General features: G+C 39.7%; 1 protein-coding gene across 4 annotated transcripts in view; it reads right to left on the bottom strand.

Moving 5' to 3' along the window:
- Positions 1-11,526: 11,526 nt before the first annotated feature.
- arhgef10la (Rho guanine nucleotide exchange factor (GEF) 10-like a) overlaps positions 11,527-18,308 on the bottom strand; it is a 104,654-nt gene continuing 97,872 nt past the window's right edge. For all 4 annotated transcript variants that reach the window (XM_046382386.1, XM_046382401.1, XM_046382395.1 and 1 more), the window contains 2 exons: positions 14,943-15,065; positions 11,527-14,441 (listed from right to left, as the gene is read on the bottom strand). In XM_046382386.1, the coding sequence (XP_046238342.1) occupies positions 13,891-14,441; positions 14,943-15,065 (674 nt within the window). In that variant the 3' untranslated portion in view covers positions 11,527-13,890. The remainder of the gene's footprint in view (positions 14,442-14,942; positions 15,066-18,308) is intronic.

Raw genomic sequence — 18,308 nt, 5'->3', positions numbered from 1 at the left:
TGTTGACTGAACTCTTTCACAACCAGTTTCTAAACTGCGCAATACAACATCCAAATTCCCACAATGCTGCCTTCTATGAAGTCCTGTAGTTTCCAGTATCATTTCTCCTCACATTCTTATCCGTAAGTCTAAGCTAAGACCGTTTGTCACGAGCTTTTATCCCAGTATCTGTCCTCCATTTATATATATATTCCTAAACCCCACAGCAAGCGTATCTCGTTTTGTGTGTATATCAGATGGTGCTGATCAGTGGTCCTACTGTTCATTAGAATGAAGCTGGATATACATTTTTTTTCAGTAGTTCTGCATTCTTCTAGCATATTAGTTCTTGTATACTTCACATTTATGACTATGCATAGGTGATAAATCATTTTAATCCCCAGTCTATGTATTTTAGGCATCAGCGATGTGATCCTTATTTTCTATGTAAAACATATTAGCCTACCATGTTTAATTACAGGTATTGTTGTAAATGGTAATCACATTGTGGATGTGAGAACATGAGGATAAATCGCTAATTTAATGTTTTCATGTTACAAGGTGTGAAAATCGATTATCCATGTGTGCAGATATCTTTTATGTGATTGCCTAACATTAAACAGGCAGAAATACTGTACATGTTGGCTAGCAGTCTCTTAAAAGCAAAATTACTTTATCAACAAATGTAGGGCGAGGCAAGGTCAGACAAGAATTATTAGTGTGTACTAAGGCTGAACCTTAAGCTGAGGAGGAAATTATGATAACATTTAAATCTTGCAACCTCGACCGATTTCACCTCGGGAGCTTCAGAAAATGCAGAGAACAAAGTAATGTATCATCTGACACTTTGAAGCAAAAAACAAGGTTACAGCACCTACTGAGAAAATTTCAGTATATTTTATTACTATGTACATTTTCCTTTCAAGGATACTGTGAGTCATTAAAGGGCAGCTTTTACTGTAGGCTCTATCATCTTGTTTTGATGCAGGGAAGTGTGCTGTAAATAAACTGACATGCTAGCACATTACATGAACAACTTATCTTCTCAAAGGTACAATGCAAGGCACATAGAATTGGAACTATTTGTAGCATCCTCTGAACATTCAGTTACTTTTCATATGGAGATAGCTTTGAATTTAGAGTGATCACAGTTGTAGAGCGAGGTATGGTTAGTGTGTAGTCAACCAGACAGTTTACAGTGATGGTATTGTATTGGGCAAAATGAGGAACAGATTAGAAAGATTGTTGAACATGGGCATAATTTCAGGGGCTGGAAAATGTGATAGTGTGCAAAAACCTATGCTGACAGACAGTGTAAGATAAATACAGCCCTGCAAAAGCACAGGCCATGATTATACAGGACAGTGCACAAATACAGGTCAGCAGACAGCTCTGTAGGTGGTAAAGAGGAGCTAATATTGAGCCAGTAGCCCCTTTTAAACTAGAAAAAGATGCCAATGCAGATATGGGTTATAGATTTTAGTCAGTGAATTGTTCTGTCAGTGTTCCAGCAGTATTTTTTCACTCTGTGGAGTGTGCTATGTTGAATTGTTCTTGGGGAACAGCCTTAGAATTAGATTTCTAAATCTTTTACTGGTGAGTTAATCAATATTTAGGTTGACATACAGATTTTTACTAGATTATTCTAAATGCTTTAAGTTGAAAAGGCAACAATTTCTTGTAAATAACAACTTTGGTTTTTTTGTGAAAGCTGAAGTACTGCTATTCAAAGAGAGGGGCAGCAGATTTGCTTTGACACCTTATAAATGACATATTTCTAAGCATAAAATGATGCAATGGTTAACCAGTAAAACACAAATAGTAACAGAAGCAATTACAAATGTAAACATATCACTAAAGTGTTTTTTGTTTTTTTGTTTTTTTACCAATTAAGCAAATGTCCATTCATTCATTATCTATCACCACTTATCCTATGCAGGATCATGGGGGGACTGGAGTACCCAGAGGGAACCCATGCAATCCCTGAAGATGGCATACAGCGCCAAAATAAACTATTCACGCTCACATTTGCTCCTATGGTCAATCAACCTATGGAGGAATCCATGGAGGGAACCTACACAAAGAAATAAAAAAAAGTTGTCTGACACATTCCTGGTTATCACCCCTAACTATGACCTATGAAGAAGGCAAAGACATTTCTTAGTCTGGGAGTACAATTTCTTTATTCCAGTTGCAGAATCAAAGCAATCTTTCTTGATGAATTCACAGTTCAGTGACTGATCAACGCCCCCCCAATTAGTCGGCTGATGTGCCCTTGAGCAAGGCAATTAACCCCGCCCAATTTGCTCCCTGGGCTCCTGACATGGCAGCCTGCTGCTCCTGTGTGTTTCACTGCATGTTGCATGTTGTTAAATGCAGAGAAAGAGAAAGAGATAAAAAAATATACTGACAAAATAAAGTTTTTTTGAAGTTTTTTTTTTTAGTGTTTTAGTGTTTTAATTTTGTGCCAACTTATCCTAAAGATGTTGAGATATTTAACTGGGTAAATTAACACTTTGACTTGCTGGTGATGCTAGATCAAAATCATGGGATGACGAAGACATCCTGTTGAGATATTTTAGTCAAGACTGACATCGCCATAAGATCGCTACAGTATGACCCTAGCTTGGCCTAAAATAACATTTGAATTCTACAGGCAATTTACCGCTTTTCTAAATGTGCATGTTGCTGTTGTAATGTTTAAGCAAGAGCATGTGCTACACTACCCTAAGCTATCCATCTTAAGCTTCTTCTAACTTCAGTAATGACTGAAAATATAGATATTGTTGTCTCTCTCCAGCTTGTTCAGAATACGGAATGCCCATCTACAGTATTGCTTTTCCGTCCACAGGGGGAGCCTTCAGTACCGTTTTTAAAATGCCTTAACTGTCACTGACACTTATATAAGATGAAAAACCTTGTATAAGCATTAAACCTTAGACGCACCAAGCAATTTGAAATGTTTACACATTCTGTCTCAGGCATTTATACTGTGTAAGATTACTTTCTACCTGCCACCTGGTTTGCTGATATCACATAAAAGCCCCTCAGGGTATCGAGTTTATTCTATTTTGCCACCTAATTTCTTGAATGTGTGCTGGAATCCCCTTGGCTGTATAGTAATTCTCAGGCACTAGCATGGTAAACTGGTGAGTTAAACCTGCCACACATGCCAATGGGGTAATCCTGTATTAGTGATGAGACAAAAAAAAGTCACACTGAGTCTGGCAAATGCAGCAGCACTTCAAACTGTGACAGCAACATAATCGCTTAAATAACCACTGGTTTATTTGTCAGCATGGCCCATTTTGATGTAGACTGTGACAACTACCTCAAGGGATGACAAAGACCCAGCCAGTCCCATCTGTCTCAAAACAAGGGTATCAAAGAATGTTTCTCGGATATGCTCAGTCTTTGCATTTATTGTGTTAATGTCTCCAAAACAAAAATGAAACCAGTGGGCTACATGTAATTGGCTGACAGCTGGTCTGACATCAATACTGTTTTCATATCTATCCAATTATGCAAAGTGTCCAAATGAAGGACATTATAAGCATCAGTTTGTACTTTGGTGACAAACTATAGCGTAGCCGTTTGTCCGTGAAATTCAGTGCACCGAGTGAATTCCCGTTTTTATATTCAGAGCCTGACCTTGTCTCTCAAGTGTTCACAGAGCACAATGACTGAGGAGTATCCTTCAGAGGTAAAGCAGAGTGGGAGTGCATCACACCTCTGCTGACTAGGTTTACCGACCTGATAGATACCGCTCCTCAAGGAGAAAGGTGAATGATCATTTTCACAAATTACAAATTAAGATAAAATAAGACTGGTCCTTGTGGAAATGTCACCTTACAGCAGTACAGGGAGAGAACATGAGTTAAGTAGGCACAAGAATTAAGTGAATGAATTCAATTCAAAAGGCGATAAGATAATTAAAAATGATGCTTAAGTAGTTACTTTCCACTCCAAATTGTTTGGTATAAATATGGTTCCATATAGAGTATGTCATATGAGTTGTAAATTATCTTTCGTTACTAACCACCGGTTTGCGTTTTTATTGTGTAAATCAAATGATGCGGTTGTTTATGTGGTGTGATCTGTGTAAAACTACACATGAATTTTAGAATGTGATATTGTATACTGGCTTCATGTATTCAGAAAAACGCTAAGTAATAGTTAATAGCTAATGCTAACTAGCAAAAAAAGCAGGCAAAGAGGCAGTGTGTCGCTTTAGACTCCAAAACTTAAATTTTGGATAATGTCCTACACCTGTCCCTCACTCATAATTCTACTGCATTTCAACCCTGACGTGAACTTAAGCATTTCTGGTATTTTATGCTCATAAAGTTCTATGTCCAAATGATTGCTTGTTGATGATTGCGAGGCACTGTATTCAGTGTTACAGGCTGTGTATAAGCATTGCTTTGTGTGAAAGATGAGACGATCAAGCTGAACATTAATGTCAGGAGCTCTGAGGTCTGGCACCTCCTAGAAAAATGTTTGTGTGTTGTTGACTTTCTGATGTACACACAAATATAAAAGTGTGTGCAATTTTCAGCAAAAACTATATTTGTATGTTTTTTACATTTTATATAAACTGTGTGAACTGGCATCTATTTCTGGGTATTTGTGCGACTCCACCACGCTAACTCAATTTACAAATGCATTTTCTTCAATGGGGAATTATCTGTAGCGAAGATGGCTTCTTCTGTTTTGGCCAGTCATGTAAGTGTGGACTGCAGGGAATCATTTAATGGGATCACGCAGTGCTGCGTTATATCTACCCACAGTACAACTCCAATGTGGAGTCTGATAGCTGCTCTCCACAGGTAAGTGATAACTCTCCTGTCATGTATGATTAAATAAGTTTGAGTTATGAATGTATTAGCTAGCGAGCTGATGGATCGTAGGTTGCCTATCAGGTTCATATCATTGACACTGACAGATGGACAGCACGTCTCCACTTCCTCCAACTGTACAGAAACGAAGCCGAAATATGGGCAGTAGAGCCGTCGTATCAAGTTCACACCTACACATCCTTTTGATTCAATCGCATGCAGCTGTCAATCATGATGTCACACCCTGAACTTATCAGAAAAATTCATGCTTAAACATACATTGCTGTGATAAGAACTACTTTAAATGACAGAGACCATAAAAAATTTGTTTGATGTGTACTTAAGCTTGTTAGTTTTGTAGGGGTATGTTTATGACCTGTACTGGTGCCTGACACCAGGGGGTAATTTTCAAGATGCTGTCATGTCAACCATCTTTATGCAGTGAATGGCATCATATAGCTAATATGTTAGCTAGTGTTAAATTTATACACTAACTAAGCGTATAAATAAAAAACTATGTCAGCATTGAAAATGTTTCAGAAAAAGTGTGATAATCGAGCAGATGCTCAGATCGTCTTTCCAGGTATGATATCTGTCACTTCTGTGTCAGTGAGACAAGCAGGAAACTGTCAAAAGAGGGCAAACAGTACTAACTCTCTCTGTAATTAAAAGGCTCAGCCAAAATTAATTCAGCCCATCCAAAACTGTAATCTCAGCACCACCACTGCATCAGTCACCAAGAAACCTGCAGCGAAGTTCACAGTTTGTAAATGCAGGTTCAACATTTTGAATATAAATGTACACAGCCCCCAGTGCCCTGATCACCACTGACACCACTGTTGCTTTTACCCGCCACATCGTTTCTCGCTCCTCTTTCAGCCCTTGGTAATTTTCGAGCTTCTCGTGTTCCTGTTGCTTGGGATTGCTACGTCTATCACCACTGCCTTCCTCTGTTGTTTGTTGACCACCAGAATGTCTGGCTGAACATATCATCATTATCATTATCTACAGTTCCAATACTTCTGGTATTACTGCTGCTGCTACGCATCTCTGTTAGTGTGCTCCTTCTCTCACAAACTGAACTGAATATGTGCTGACTATATATATAAACCATTCATTATCCTTTGGCTGATACTACGACAACATTTTCTTTACACTCTGTACACTACAGTGTAAACAACATACAACATCCTCTCTTAATAGTTGGCCAGAAGATTTTTGTGTCCAAGTCAAAACTGTTTCCTATCCTATCATTTTAAACAAAGATTCTCCCCCTGTGCCAGCCAACAGCTGTGACAGTGTTGGATTTCAGGATCTCTCTCAGAGGAGTGAGGGGTGTAAAAATAGAAACTGTCATTGCCGGTTACTGTGAATGTCCACCCTATAAAACAGACAGCTTCTAAGCTGCCAAGCTTTCTGCAAAGCCAAACCTCCTTTTTGTATCAAGAGAGGGAATGCATTTTGAATTAATATCATACTTGCCACCACTGATATTGATTATCTTACCTTTGAAAAAACTAAGAATCTTAACTGCTCTGTGTATATGGTTGTCAGCACTGATGCCTTGTGGAAAGTCCATTACTCAGTCACCCTTCCTTTTTGTGAGATTGGAAATCAGGCTTGATGAGGTGGTGTCAGAGCTTTTTTTAAAACATCATACTGGACTGACTCATGCAATCTAACAACAGCTGAGACACTGCAGCTCAGTGAAAATTCTCTGTAACTAAATCATAGCTATAGTGCACTGTATATATGCTTAATAAACCCATGACAAAATGGTTATATGACTTCTTCTTGCATCCTAGCACTGTCTTGGGAACAGTAATATTATACAAAACATGGCTGTGTTATTTACCATAATACAATGAAAATATGTTTTAATAGCCTCCATCTGTCACGCTGAGGACAGCAGCTCTAAAAAGTACAGTATGTACATCTCTTTCCCCAGGAGGGAAAGGAGGCAGGAGAAAGGACTGAAGACTGAGCTAGAGAGGAGAGTAAGGAGTGAGAGCAAGAAAAACACTAAGCTGCAGCAGGCTGCTGTGAGTCAAAACATATCATTAAAGACAACAGGCTCAAAATGAATATTGTTCAGCATTCATGTGAATCCTCGTACGCAGGTGATTCAAGGATTGCATCAGTGTGTCAAACAGACAGAGAGAGCAAAGATGAAATGTTGTTGTTTTTGATGCCGAAAATGATTCAAGATGTATTTTGCTCTCCTGGTGAATTTTAGCCAGGTTCAAGCCACATTCAACACGTTATTTACCATTGAAATATTCTCTGGCCGGCATCCAAATTCAACAGGGGCGCAAAAAGGAGAGACCAGACCTGAATGCTAATGTTCTCATTTTGTTTGAATAGTCAAAGAAATGTTGGAGTAAAGTGACTTGATTCACTGCAGGACATAAAAAGAAATTTTATCTTCTCCACAGAGGTCCCACTGAGATAGTAGCAGAGTTATAGCAAAAGATATGAATTGAAGGTCACCCTTCAAAGGCCCAAACAGTCTTAGAAAATAAAACATTGTAGGACAGAGGGATGTGCGCAGCAAAACCGGCATGTTTATACATATAGCAGTAAATAAGAAGCAGGGATAGGAGTGCAGGCATTATATAAATGTGTTTCGATGAAATTGCCTATAAAACGTCTCAGCTGCACTTCTCCTATTATGATTTTACGGACTGCAAAAAATGAAATAATAATGTCATAGCAAAGTAGGAAGCAGTGTATAAGAAAGCACAACAGAGATGCTTCTGTTACAGTGAAATACATTTACTTTGTAGAACCTCTGCACAAATAGATGGACAAGAGATAAATATTGTCTGAGATGATAACTATTCAATTCAGGCATGGTGTCATGCCATTAAGTAGACCCTTCTCCTAGGGAACAAGTTGAATAATGTACAGTGATCAAATTTTCATTAATCTTTTGCATGATTAAAAGGTAGTAAATAAAACATATCTGGGAGCAGCACCGAGAGGATTGTAAAAGACAGGCCTACACAAAGCAGGGTCAAAATAGAATAGAATAGAATGGGTCAGTGAAAGGGCATTGTGGAAGTTTAGTCCTCAGATCTGTAAGTTTGGTGAACTGGAAAACAATATCCTCTATTGAAATATAGGTTTGTTTTTGGTTCATGTGAAACTGACTTTGCCAGGAGAGACAGCCACATCTGACACCAAGGTGTAACCCAGCCCCTCTCTTTGGGGCTGTACACTGGATGTTGACAGGCATCAGCTCCAAGCATTGATGGGAGGGCGATAATAACATCCGAAGCAGCCCTATGTGGGCCTTATCCTTCCATTCTCCGTATGCAAATCATTCGCTACTGCCTCCTTTGTTGAGCAAGGTTTGTACTGTGTGCTCCTCTTCCTTTATCATTCGTACCGCCAAGCCTGCGGAAATGAAAAGCAATGCAAATATGTCTGGCTTTTAGGAGTCTGCAGATAAAGCAGGGAGACCTTCAAACCGCAACGCTTCATCCGCTTCAGTTTAGCCTTGACCGAGGCATGCAAATTATACCTGAGACGTAGGGAGAGTGACGCCGCAAGCTGCACAGGCGCAAAGCTGGGGCTTGAGATAGGCAAATCTCTCCTGAAGCAGGGTTAATTGGCAGAAAATATCTATAAAAAGGTTCAAAAAAGGGGTTTGGAAGTCCCACCAGAAAAAGCAGACTTATTTAGCCTATGCCATATACTGTATGAGTCTTGACAGTGAAATGCTTGCAAAGCATTTTGGCCTCTCATTTTGTCTTTTTACTTTAAGGCAAGGATGTGTTCTATTGCTGACCCAGGTGTAAGGCGCAATTCAGCACTGTTTTATTAGATCAGTATTACTTTCTCAATTCTCGCTGGAGTTCCGTGGACCCTTTCTTCAGCTTCTTATGATCCTTATTGCATTGCTGGATGCCGGTTTCCATATTGGGAGATCCCTGGACAACATCCACAAGCCAAAAACTTTGGGTAAATGAGAGCTTGCTTCAAAACTGAAAAGAGTACAAGTAAACAAAACCTAGATTATAGACATCCACAGAGGATGAGGAGGCATATTAATGGAAGAGAATGCTTTTCTTCTGATGCCCTTTTTTGTATTATGCATATCGAACTGAATCATTGCATGGCTGGAAAAGACATCACTACATTTAATCAACAAACATCCTGTGTTAGAAATTCTTCCCATGTAGCCTCAAGCTGATTTACCTCAGTTGACTGTGATCATTTTAGTCATATGCTGCTGTTATTTAAATGTTGCTACACACACACCTGAACCTCCAGCTTACTCCCCTCATCAAGCCCATCATTTAGGGTTTCTTTCAGCATCGACCTTTCCAGATAATTTCCTGTTGGCTACTGCTGAGACTCAACGCGGTGGATGTACAGCCTCACTCCATCCGCCCTGCTCTCCTTTATCTGACATTGTCAGCATTGAAGGGGGGCCTTTATGTGGCCTGAGTGCTCCATGTGGAGTTAGTAGGAAGAGGAGGCTATTAATGTAACTTTTAGGTCAAAGGGCAACAGCGCGCATTGACCTGATGATTGGTCATGAGGAAATAGCACACCGCTTCATTTCCCACTATGATGGATAGTGGATTTGTATTCCATGTGGATTTCTTTGACGCGTGTTGAAAGAGAGAGGGATAAAGAAACACAGTGAGGGAGAGAGACAGAGCTAAAGACACACAGAGAGAGGGAGGGGCAGAGGGGGGAAGAGGTATCTGGAAGGGGTTCCCCAGTGTGTTTTCTCCTGCTGTTTAGGTTCGCTCATCACAATGCTACTTGTTTCCCTGAAGTGTAAGACATAAGCCACTGGCACTGCACCTGGGATGAAGGTGAGGAGGCATAAAGGATTTGACAAAAAACAAGTCTCAATAGTGATCATTTAACAAAGATGTTTTACTCATGGAAACCACGGTTTGCTTGTAATTAACCAAAAAATAAAAGTCCTTAACTGATCTATTGTCAGCTTAATAAATAGAAATATATATATATATTTTTTTTTTGGTGCATGTGACATGATCTGCATCAATTTGTAAATAAATCAATTGGATTATGTGTCCCTTAATGTGATATCTAGATTACATGGAATAGCACTGTGCACAGAGTTACATTTGATTTGATTAAGTTTGAGAATAAAGGGGGATGCTGCGGCACAGGAGGTAGATGGTCGCCCATCACTTGGTGGTTCAGGCCGTAGCCCCTGAGGTCTACATGCTGAAGAACCCCAAATTGCTCCCAGTGGCTGGGAATGTTCGTGTGAATGGTTATCACTCCTGATGAGCAGCTGGCACCTTGCATGGTATTCACTGCCACCGGTGTATGGATGTGTGTGTGCATCAATGAATGCTGGACTTTGAGTGGTCAGTCAGAGCCCTAATATTCCAATGATAGACATAATATTTCAGGGGAAAAGTTGAAACTTTACTACTCTGTTGTGGTAAACAGATGAGAGCAGTCTGTCAGTTATGTTACAGGTTTTACCAATAAGCACCTGATGTTTTTATCAGGATAAATTAAGTTCTATGATGTATGAGTCAATAACTGTTTTGAAGCAGCAGCTGGAGTACAGCAGGGAGCTGGTTTTCTCCAGACGGCTGAAACAAGAGAGCTGAGACAAGAGTTCAGACATGACATCGAAAAGTGATTAAAGCTCAGTGGACTTTATGCAAATGGTGTGAAAGGCAGCCAGAGTCTTCCTGTCCTACAGTCTGCTTCACAGTATATTACTGCTCTGCGCTCTGCTGATATGGTATTATCACATTCAGACTGACACAGTGACGTGAACATCTGACAGACACATCACCCTGTTCTGGACTGTGCCTGGAGGAGGCAAAGTTTAAGGCAGCAGCTGCTATTTGGGTGGAGAAGTTAGAGTAATTTTTATAGTACTTATTATTATTGGTTTATTTACCAAAGTAAGTACCACTCAATTTTACAGTCTCTTCTCACGGAAAGCAGAAACGTATTGCTTCCAATCAGGCATAAAACTCACTTCTTTGTGGCTTTTTGTAGTGCAAATGTGCCTTGAAGGGTGCAATTTGAAAGATGTAATGTGTTGACGGGATGTCAAAGACATATCTAACCATTCTACTGACAAACATTACACATGGAGCAAACTATTGAAGTACTTTTTTTTAAAAAAAAAAATCATGGCCCTAATACTCTGTAGTAGTTTTATTTTTACTCAACAAAAGGATTTATGTTGGGTTGTTATTTTTTAAGCACTGGCTTCCAGCAGATGTAGAGGTAAGCCTATTGTAATGTGAATAAAAAAAGTAAGAAGATAATCCAAATGATGCATCAAATACAGGATTTTCTTTTGCTGAGTCATAGAGAAATAGCAAAAAAGTGTAACATCATTAGCATAATACTGCTGCTGATGTACAGTAGAGCTAAAGCCTAAATTACTGCACATTTCAACTGCCGTGATCATTCTAAATTGGTCATGAGTAAAAAGAAATCAAACTCATACTGACGTTTAAAAATGTTTTTAATTCAGCATACGCTTGTTAGACAACGTTTAGACATTTGATATTATTGTACCAGAGGGAAATGAGCACTGTGTTCCCATATGCCTGCAATGGCATTTTATGTAATACTTTTACTTTAAGAGTAATGCCAGTTTCTTACTTTACCATTGCAACCTTTCTTTTGTAAATTTGGCCATCATTTTGACCAGTTGTTTTAGTTTTTTTTTTTTTTGGTCATGACACCAAAATAATCACACAGAGGTGTGGGAAGTAACCCCAACCCTAAACTTTGTTTGTGCCAGACTTCTCTTAGTGATGTCGAAACAAAAGCCAAACCTAAAAAAATAATATCCAATCTCCAATGAACCAGACTCACTGTTTAAACTACAGGAACACAAACTGCATACACTGTGCCTTTTACAGTTTCATCTAAATCATCAACACTGTTGCAGAATCCTCTTTACAAAAAGGAATACAGGTGGAATTAGTACAGTAACAAGTAACAGTTCTAATTAGTTGCACAATATGTTCATTCAATGTATTAATATTCAGTGCATGGGTAATACCTGTACACATGTAGTGTAAGCAAATAAAATGTGAGTCAACATCATCACCATGAAAGGAGATGATAAATACTTTAGAGATTAAATCTCAACTGTTAGTGGACAAGCTTTGCAAAAACCGTTCAACAATACCAACTCAGACAGCTTTTGTAAAAGAGTCATGTATATTTCATCAGGCTACTTACGCAGGGATACACTGATCCTCTGGTTAAGGTTGAGTGAACAACCTCTATAGTGACCATCATGGCATTGTGGCTCCTGCAGCATTGCATCTCCCATGAATTAGTCTCTACACTTTTGACATGACATTGAGATTTACATTTAGATGACAGCATCCAACTACAGCTTACATCATCTTATTTTTTGAATGATTCTGGCTGAAAGCAGGGTGTTTAAAATGCTTTTGAATTTCATTTGTGAGGAGAAGAAAAGAGAAAATAAACCACAGTGTGCCTCAAGGAAATACTAAACATGAATTTAATGCTTCATCTGTGATGAAGGGATAAGATGAGAATCAATGTGCGGTGGAAGGGCTGTGCTGAAATAGAGGCAGAGAAAAATGACATGCCATAATCCTCACCGTCGCTTGGGTTGCTCAGAATGCAGAAAGCTGTGTTCATAGTGGCCTCCACTGTCTGTGTCAACACACTGAGAAATGTGCATTGAGTATAAACCTCTTGATTTTGTCTGCAAGACAGCTGTCAATAGTCTATCTTTACAGATCAGCCATTGTTACTACAGTTTTGAATTTAGAATTTATGAAGCAAAAACTTTATTTATTTAACAAATATTCACCAAACCATAAGGAAAGCAAGTAGTGATGGGACAAGGTTTATATGAATTAGTGTTCAGGCTACATGTGAGATAATATACAAATATGTGCCTGTTAACTGTGATCCAGGCCTATGTATGTAACAGCAGCTTTAGCCAGAATCTTACTGTATATTATTGAAAAGCAATAACTGGTGTTAGGTAGAATGCCTCTGTTGATACATAGCTGATGGCAGACGCACTTTTATTTCATCATTTGTTTATAGAGTTTTGCTTTTGATGTGTAACTGGGGTTTACTGCTAATGTGAGCTATTTATTAATAACAATGTGTGCACATTTGTTTTATCTAGCTGAGATGACAGTGAATAATGAAACTGATATCTGGCTTTTACAGTACATGGGCAAGATAATAATTACTGTCAAATGTGGCACCAAGAAGTTTCTGTTCCTGTCCTCAAATAAATCTGTGATAATTACAGGATTTCTACTGAGCAAATACAGATAAAGTAATGTAGAGCAATAACATTTTTGGCTCTCATGACTTTTGTTTTACAAATCACTTTTGCATTCAATCTGTACTAACACGAACCTCCTCAAAAGACGTTGCAAGAAAGAAGAAAATAGAAAGCAAAGATTCAATTTTGAGACACAATAGAAGGTATCGTACATTCACATTGTATGGGATGACAGACAGCCTTACAAAGCTAATAAAGTGATGCTAATGTGCTTTGTGATGTGGTGGAAGTCCCCCAGCTTTCAGCTCTAAACAGATGGGATCTCTCCCACAGGATCAGATAAAAGATGTCCATCTCTAACTCTGCAGAGCATGACGGATTTAACAAGGGCTGCCTCTCAAAGGCATGCTGTCCATGGGTGAGAAGTACCTCGCAAAAAATAAATGTTGCACAGCACCCGCAGCAATGATGAGGTTAAATTGAGGCATATCAATCTTAAAAAGCCAAGAAGAGGAACCACATCAAAAAAAAATCACACGGAACTTAACTGTGGCTGTCTCCGCCACTGCTGGGAAGATGATGACACGCAATCATGAACATTCAAAGTGTCCTATGGGATGACAGTACCTCTAATAAACAGCATGTCTTAACTACCTTATTCCACAGGCTACATCATAAGATGTCAAGCTCTGCAACAGTGGCAGCACCTTCTCATCATATATTCAAATCCCTCGAATTTATGGAACAAGTGATTCAAGGCTAAGCTTGGGAGACATCTATAAATACACATCACCTTGCCATATATTTTCCATATCAAACTGTCAGTGGGAGCTGCCATACCATAAGAATATTCTCTAAACCCTCCCCGCTTATCCTAGTACCTGCTGCTGCTCCTTCCTTCAGTCTACGGAAGCCCTTGCCTCCAGAGATAACCGCTGCAGAGATCACCCTGTCCCTGCGTCTCCCATCTCTCTCACAAGAACGTCCCCTAACCCACATTTCTGGGTCATCACTGAGCTCATAGATAGAGCCATCTTCCACGCTGTGCTCCAAAGACTCCAGGGAGGAGTCCGACGCCTCGTCGCCCAGAGCGGTTAATGGCCGTCCAGGTAGGCCTGATGTGGAGCGCAGCTTGTACTGCAGCAGAACTCCTCGTCCTTTGCCTTTCCCCTCTCCTTGGCAGGAGCTGGACTGTTGCAGGGACTCCTGAGAAGAGGTGTCACTGCGGTCCTCACCTCCACAGGCAGAGTCTGGGCCATCCCCAACAGAATCCCTCTTCAGCAGTTCAGGAGAAAGAGTGCTGGTTGTGGCTACCAGGAAGTCCACCGGCCCACAATGGGCATTTAGAGAAATCATTCCCTTTCCTGTAGGAGGCAGGCAGAATCAGCATTTAAATGTCATGCATAGAGACAATAAATACTGGTTTTATACTGGGCGGACGTCATGTCATTGCCAGTTGCAGTTTGCAGTTTGAGTTGTGTGAGCTGGGACTGACTGACTGAACCCAACCCTGGATCATTCAACAGTATCAATTTATTATAATGCTACTACAGTAACAGTAATTATGGTGGCTATAGGTTGTGCTATATTCCTTAGCTTTCAGTAAACTAGTTTGGAAAAAGATGGTCATGAAGTAAGGTTTGAAGCTGTGTGTGTGTGTGTGTGTGTTTGTATACAGTATGGGTTTGTGGCTTGCCTGCCTGGCAATGATTCCCAGAGCCACAAGAAAAATGTGAAGAGTGACCTCAATAATGGGCAGTGCAAAGTAATTTTCTATCATGAAAAAAAAAAAAACCCCTTTGCTTTTCTACTGACCTCTCAAGAGGCTGTTCAATCACAGTCAGCCACCTCCCTCTGATCCATACCTGTTATTTTGGGGATGCCCTCCAGTTTGGGAACTGGAAGAGTGATAATTAGGCCTTGGGCAGTGCCCACCCACAACAGCCCCTGGCAAATTAGGAGACTTGTGACTCGCATGCTCTTCTGACCTGCAATATAGAAAACATTGAGAGAAAATTGAATTTTCTACGCCACCTATTGTTACAGACAGACAGATAGCTCAAAACCACGACAGATTATGGGGCTTTTTGAAAGAATAATAGATGTCTCCCTGTTGGCAAAATGATACAACCTTTATAGACTGAATGGTCTATCTTTAAGGCAGTAAATTATGAACTCCCATTGATTTTATTATTACCAGAGGTTTTTTCCAAACGGCAGTATTAAATGAAGTCTTCAATCCTAGCATGATGAAAAAAGTGAAAATACTTTTATTGTTGGTTATCAGTGTTAGTTGCACTGAACAGCCACCTACGGCTCTGGGTTACATGAGATTATCAGAAATTGGATTGCCATTGACCCAGATGAAATGAAAAACTTTCATAAAAGCATAAAGTAAAAAAAAAAACAAGACTGAACTTGATATTATAGGTTTCTGTTTGAGATCTGAGTGGTTTTGAAATATTGAGTTTCTCCTGCTTTACATGACAAAGCTGCTATGCAGGGAAGTGCTTTCTATTGGTGAAATGTCAGACATCTTAAATGGTACTTCAACTACAGACATCATAATCCTTCCATATAAGTGAGGCCCTATGTGCTCATGGCACACCCACAGGTGTTTTCAATCAATGTGGCTCAGATCAGACTCTTCTCAGGCCTGTGGGCATGTTCAGCTGCTGCTTGACTGACATCTTCTCAGCCTTTTTTATTATTTGGGTTGCAAAAGTTATGGCAGAGCAGCCTACAGCCTCATGATTCTTTACAAAGCAAACACACCCAGCTTCAACCTGAAAACAGTTGTTCTTGCAGAAAGTGTACACACTCTAGGTCCTTAAAATACTAAGAACTATTTTTATCTTTGAGATGCAAGGCTTTATCTTGTAGGAAATAACAGAACGCAGAAGATGAAGAAAGAAAGATTGTTTAATGATAAAAAAAAAAATTCAAACTTTGTTTTAATACAAAATAATGATTGTTGCAGTTATTAAAGAGAGTTATGATATTGAATATTTAAAACTTGATTACTAACCAGAATGCCCTTAAGAAGATTTTTTGGTTATGTATTTCAGAGAAAATAATTACAACAGCATAACTGTTACATGTTAACTGTTATAACATAACTTTATAACAGTTAACATAGTTATAGCAGTTATCACAGACAGAAAGACTTGTCGATAATATGCAAAGGTTCTATTTAAGGTAAATAATTTAATTTTGGAGTGCCTGAAAAAGCTGTCATACCTGCATATCTGTCAAATAAACACTATATGGCTGTCTGTAGGTGGCATGAACTTTAACATTGACTTGTTATTAAAACAGCTGGACATTTGAACTCACATATTTTTTCATAATCATATTAACATACTTTGATATCTTATTTTGTATTCACACCGTTACTGTAGGTGGCCGATGTGCTTGTATAAATAACAAGCAAACACAGCCAAAGTTGCAGTCAGGTTTGTTTATCCTTGTCCCTAGCTAACCAGACAATGAGACGTGTTAAGTTTGATGCTTGTTGCAGCTCTCTGTTAATGCAACAAATGATTTAATTCAGGGTGATTTTCCAGCATGTTTTCCATGCTGGTGATCTTTGGGGTGAGCTTCGACTGTAAGCGTCAGCCTGCGTTCTCTGTTGTGAAGTTCTCTATTGCAGAACTGTGTCTGTAGCACTGCATTAGTGACAGGGAGAGATTAATTACGCACTCTTATTATACATGCACATCCTTTGTTTCCACTTCACAAAGGGGTGAAAAACATTGTTTGTTGTGGATTTATTTTTGCATTTCTTCTGTGGTCCCTCAGCTCTTGGATCCCATTGTGCCCTAGTTATCTATGGAACCATTTACCATAATATCCAAGGCAGTCATAATTGAATTACACCAGCACTCGCGATCACAACTAAGAGAATGCTGATTTACACATGTAGCTGTGTTTACATGTTTGTTCAGTGTCATGCTCAGATTATGATGATTTGCCTGGGTGGCCCAACAGTGTCATTAATGAATTCATTTCACTGTGCAGAGATGAATCATCCCAAGTAAGAAGCTGCTGCTGCTGATGTGCACAGAGGAGGAAGTGGAGACAGAGCAGAGGAGGACACTCAGCAAACAGAGGAGATGCCTGTAGGTGGAGACTTTCGGAAGGTCACAGCAGTGAGTTAAGTGCCTGGGAAAAAGGCCTTTATCTCAAAACTGTCTGGCACCTGCTCGCATCGTCTCAGAGTCTGTTTGCAGTTTGGTTAGAGAGCCCAAGTGAGAGACTGATACTCATGAACACTTTCAGGTTACCGTGAAATTTGAAATTATTTGGAGGACGTGAGCCCAGGCATTGTCTTTAAGAACAGTGATAAAGAGGGATAATGACAAAGGCTCTTGAGATTAAGGAGGTATAGCTTAACCTCGAGCCATCATGCACCTCCAATTTTTGCAGCAGTGCACACACTCTGTAGTGTGAAGTGGGTTTATCGTGGGAGTCGGTATTTGCCTTAAAAAGAAGATGTCTCCGAAGATAAAGCTTTCCCTGTGATATGCCACTGAGGACTTTATTTTGGAATATTATTTTTTCACCCCAAGGATGGAACTATTAAAGGTATTAGTAGAGGAGAGATCAGCAGTTTCCTTGGCCTTAGAAACTCCTCTGTTGTTTACCACAACCGGAATTCCCTGCTGAGTATAAATCACATTAAGGGGAAAGGATTAGGGGGTATATCATTACTGCATGTCCTAGCATAAGTCAAGGGGAAACCTAAGGGAGCAGAGACCCATTGACAGACAGAAACTATCAGTATTTTATGTGCAGTATCCGTGGTTGTAGAGTATCAGGGGGATCTTCTTTTCTCTTGTGAGCTCAACAAATCACATCTTAAGTCAGAGAACCTCTTCCCTTTGTGGACCCTGAAGACATGATCCGAGCAACTCTGTTTCTTTTCACCCTGTAACTTCCCCCAGGGCCGTGTCTCGAGGCTGCCACCCTCCCTCAACTGTGCTGCATATTTCAAGGGAGAGCACTGGCGCTGGGTGAAAATGACCTTGGGGTCATCGGATTCCCCCCCAAGATACCGTGGCCGATCTAAGAGAAAAGTTTGGTGTCTGAAACACTTTCTTTCTTTCTTTCTGTCTTTCTTTCTTTCATGGTTAGGGTTTGCTTTTACTTTACTCACAAGAGATGAGATGAAGAGCTACCATTGTTTTGAATGTTGCTCTGAATACATCAATCACAATCTGATGTGACTC

The sequence above is a fragment of the Scatophagus argus genome, chromosome 3, assembly GCF_020382885.2.
Source record: "Scatophagus argus isolate fScaArg1 chromosome 3, fScaArg1.pri, whole genome shotgun sequence".
NCBI lineage: Eukaryota > Metazoa > Chordata > Actinopteri > Scatophagidae > Scatophagus > Scatophagus argus.
Note: the sequence above shows the minus strand (reverse complement) of the source record. Positions and strands in the feature narration are given on the sequence as shown.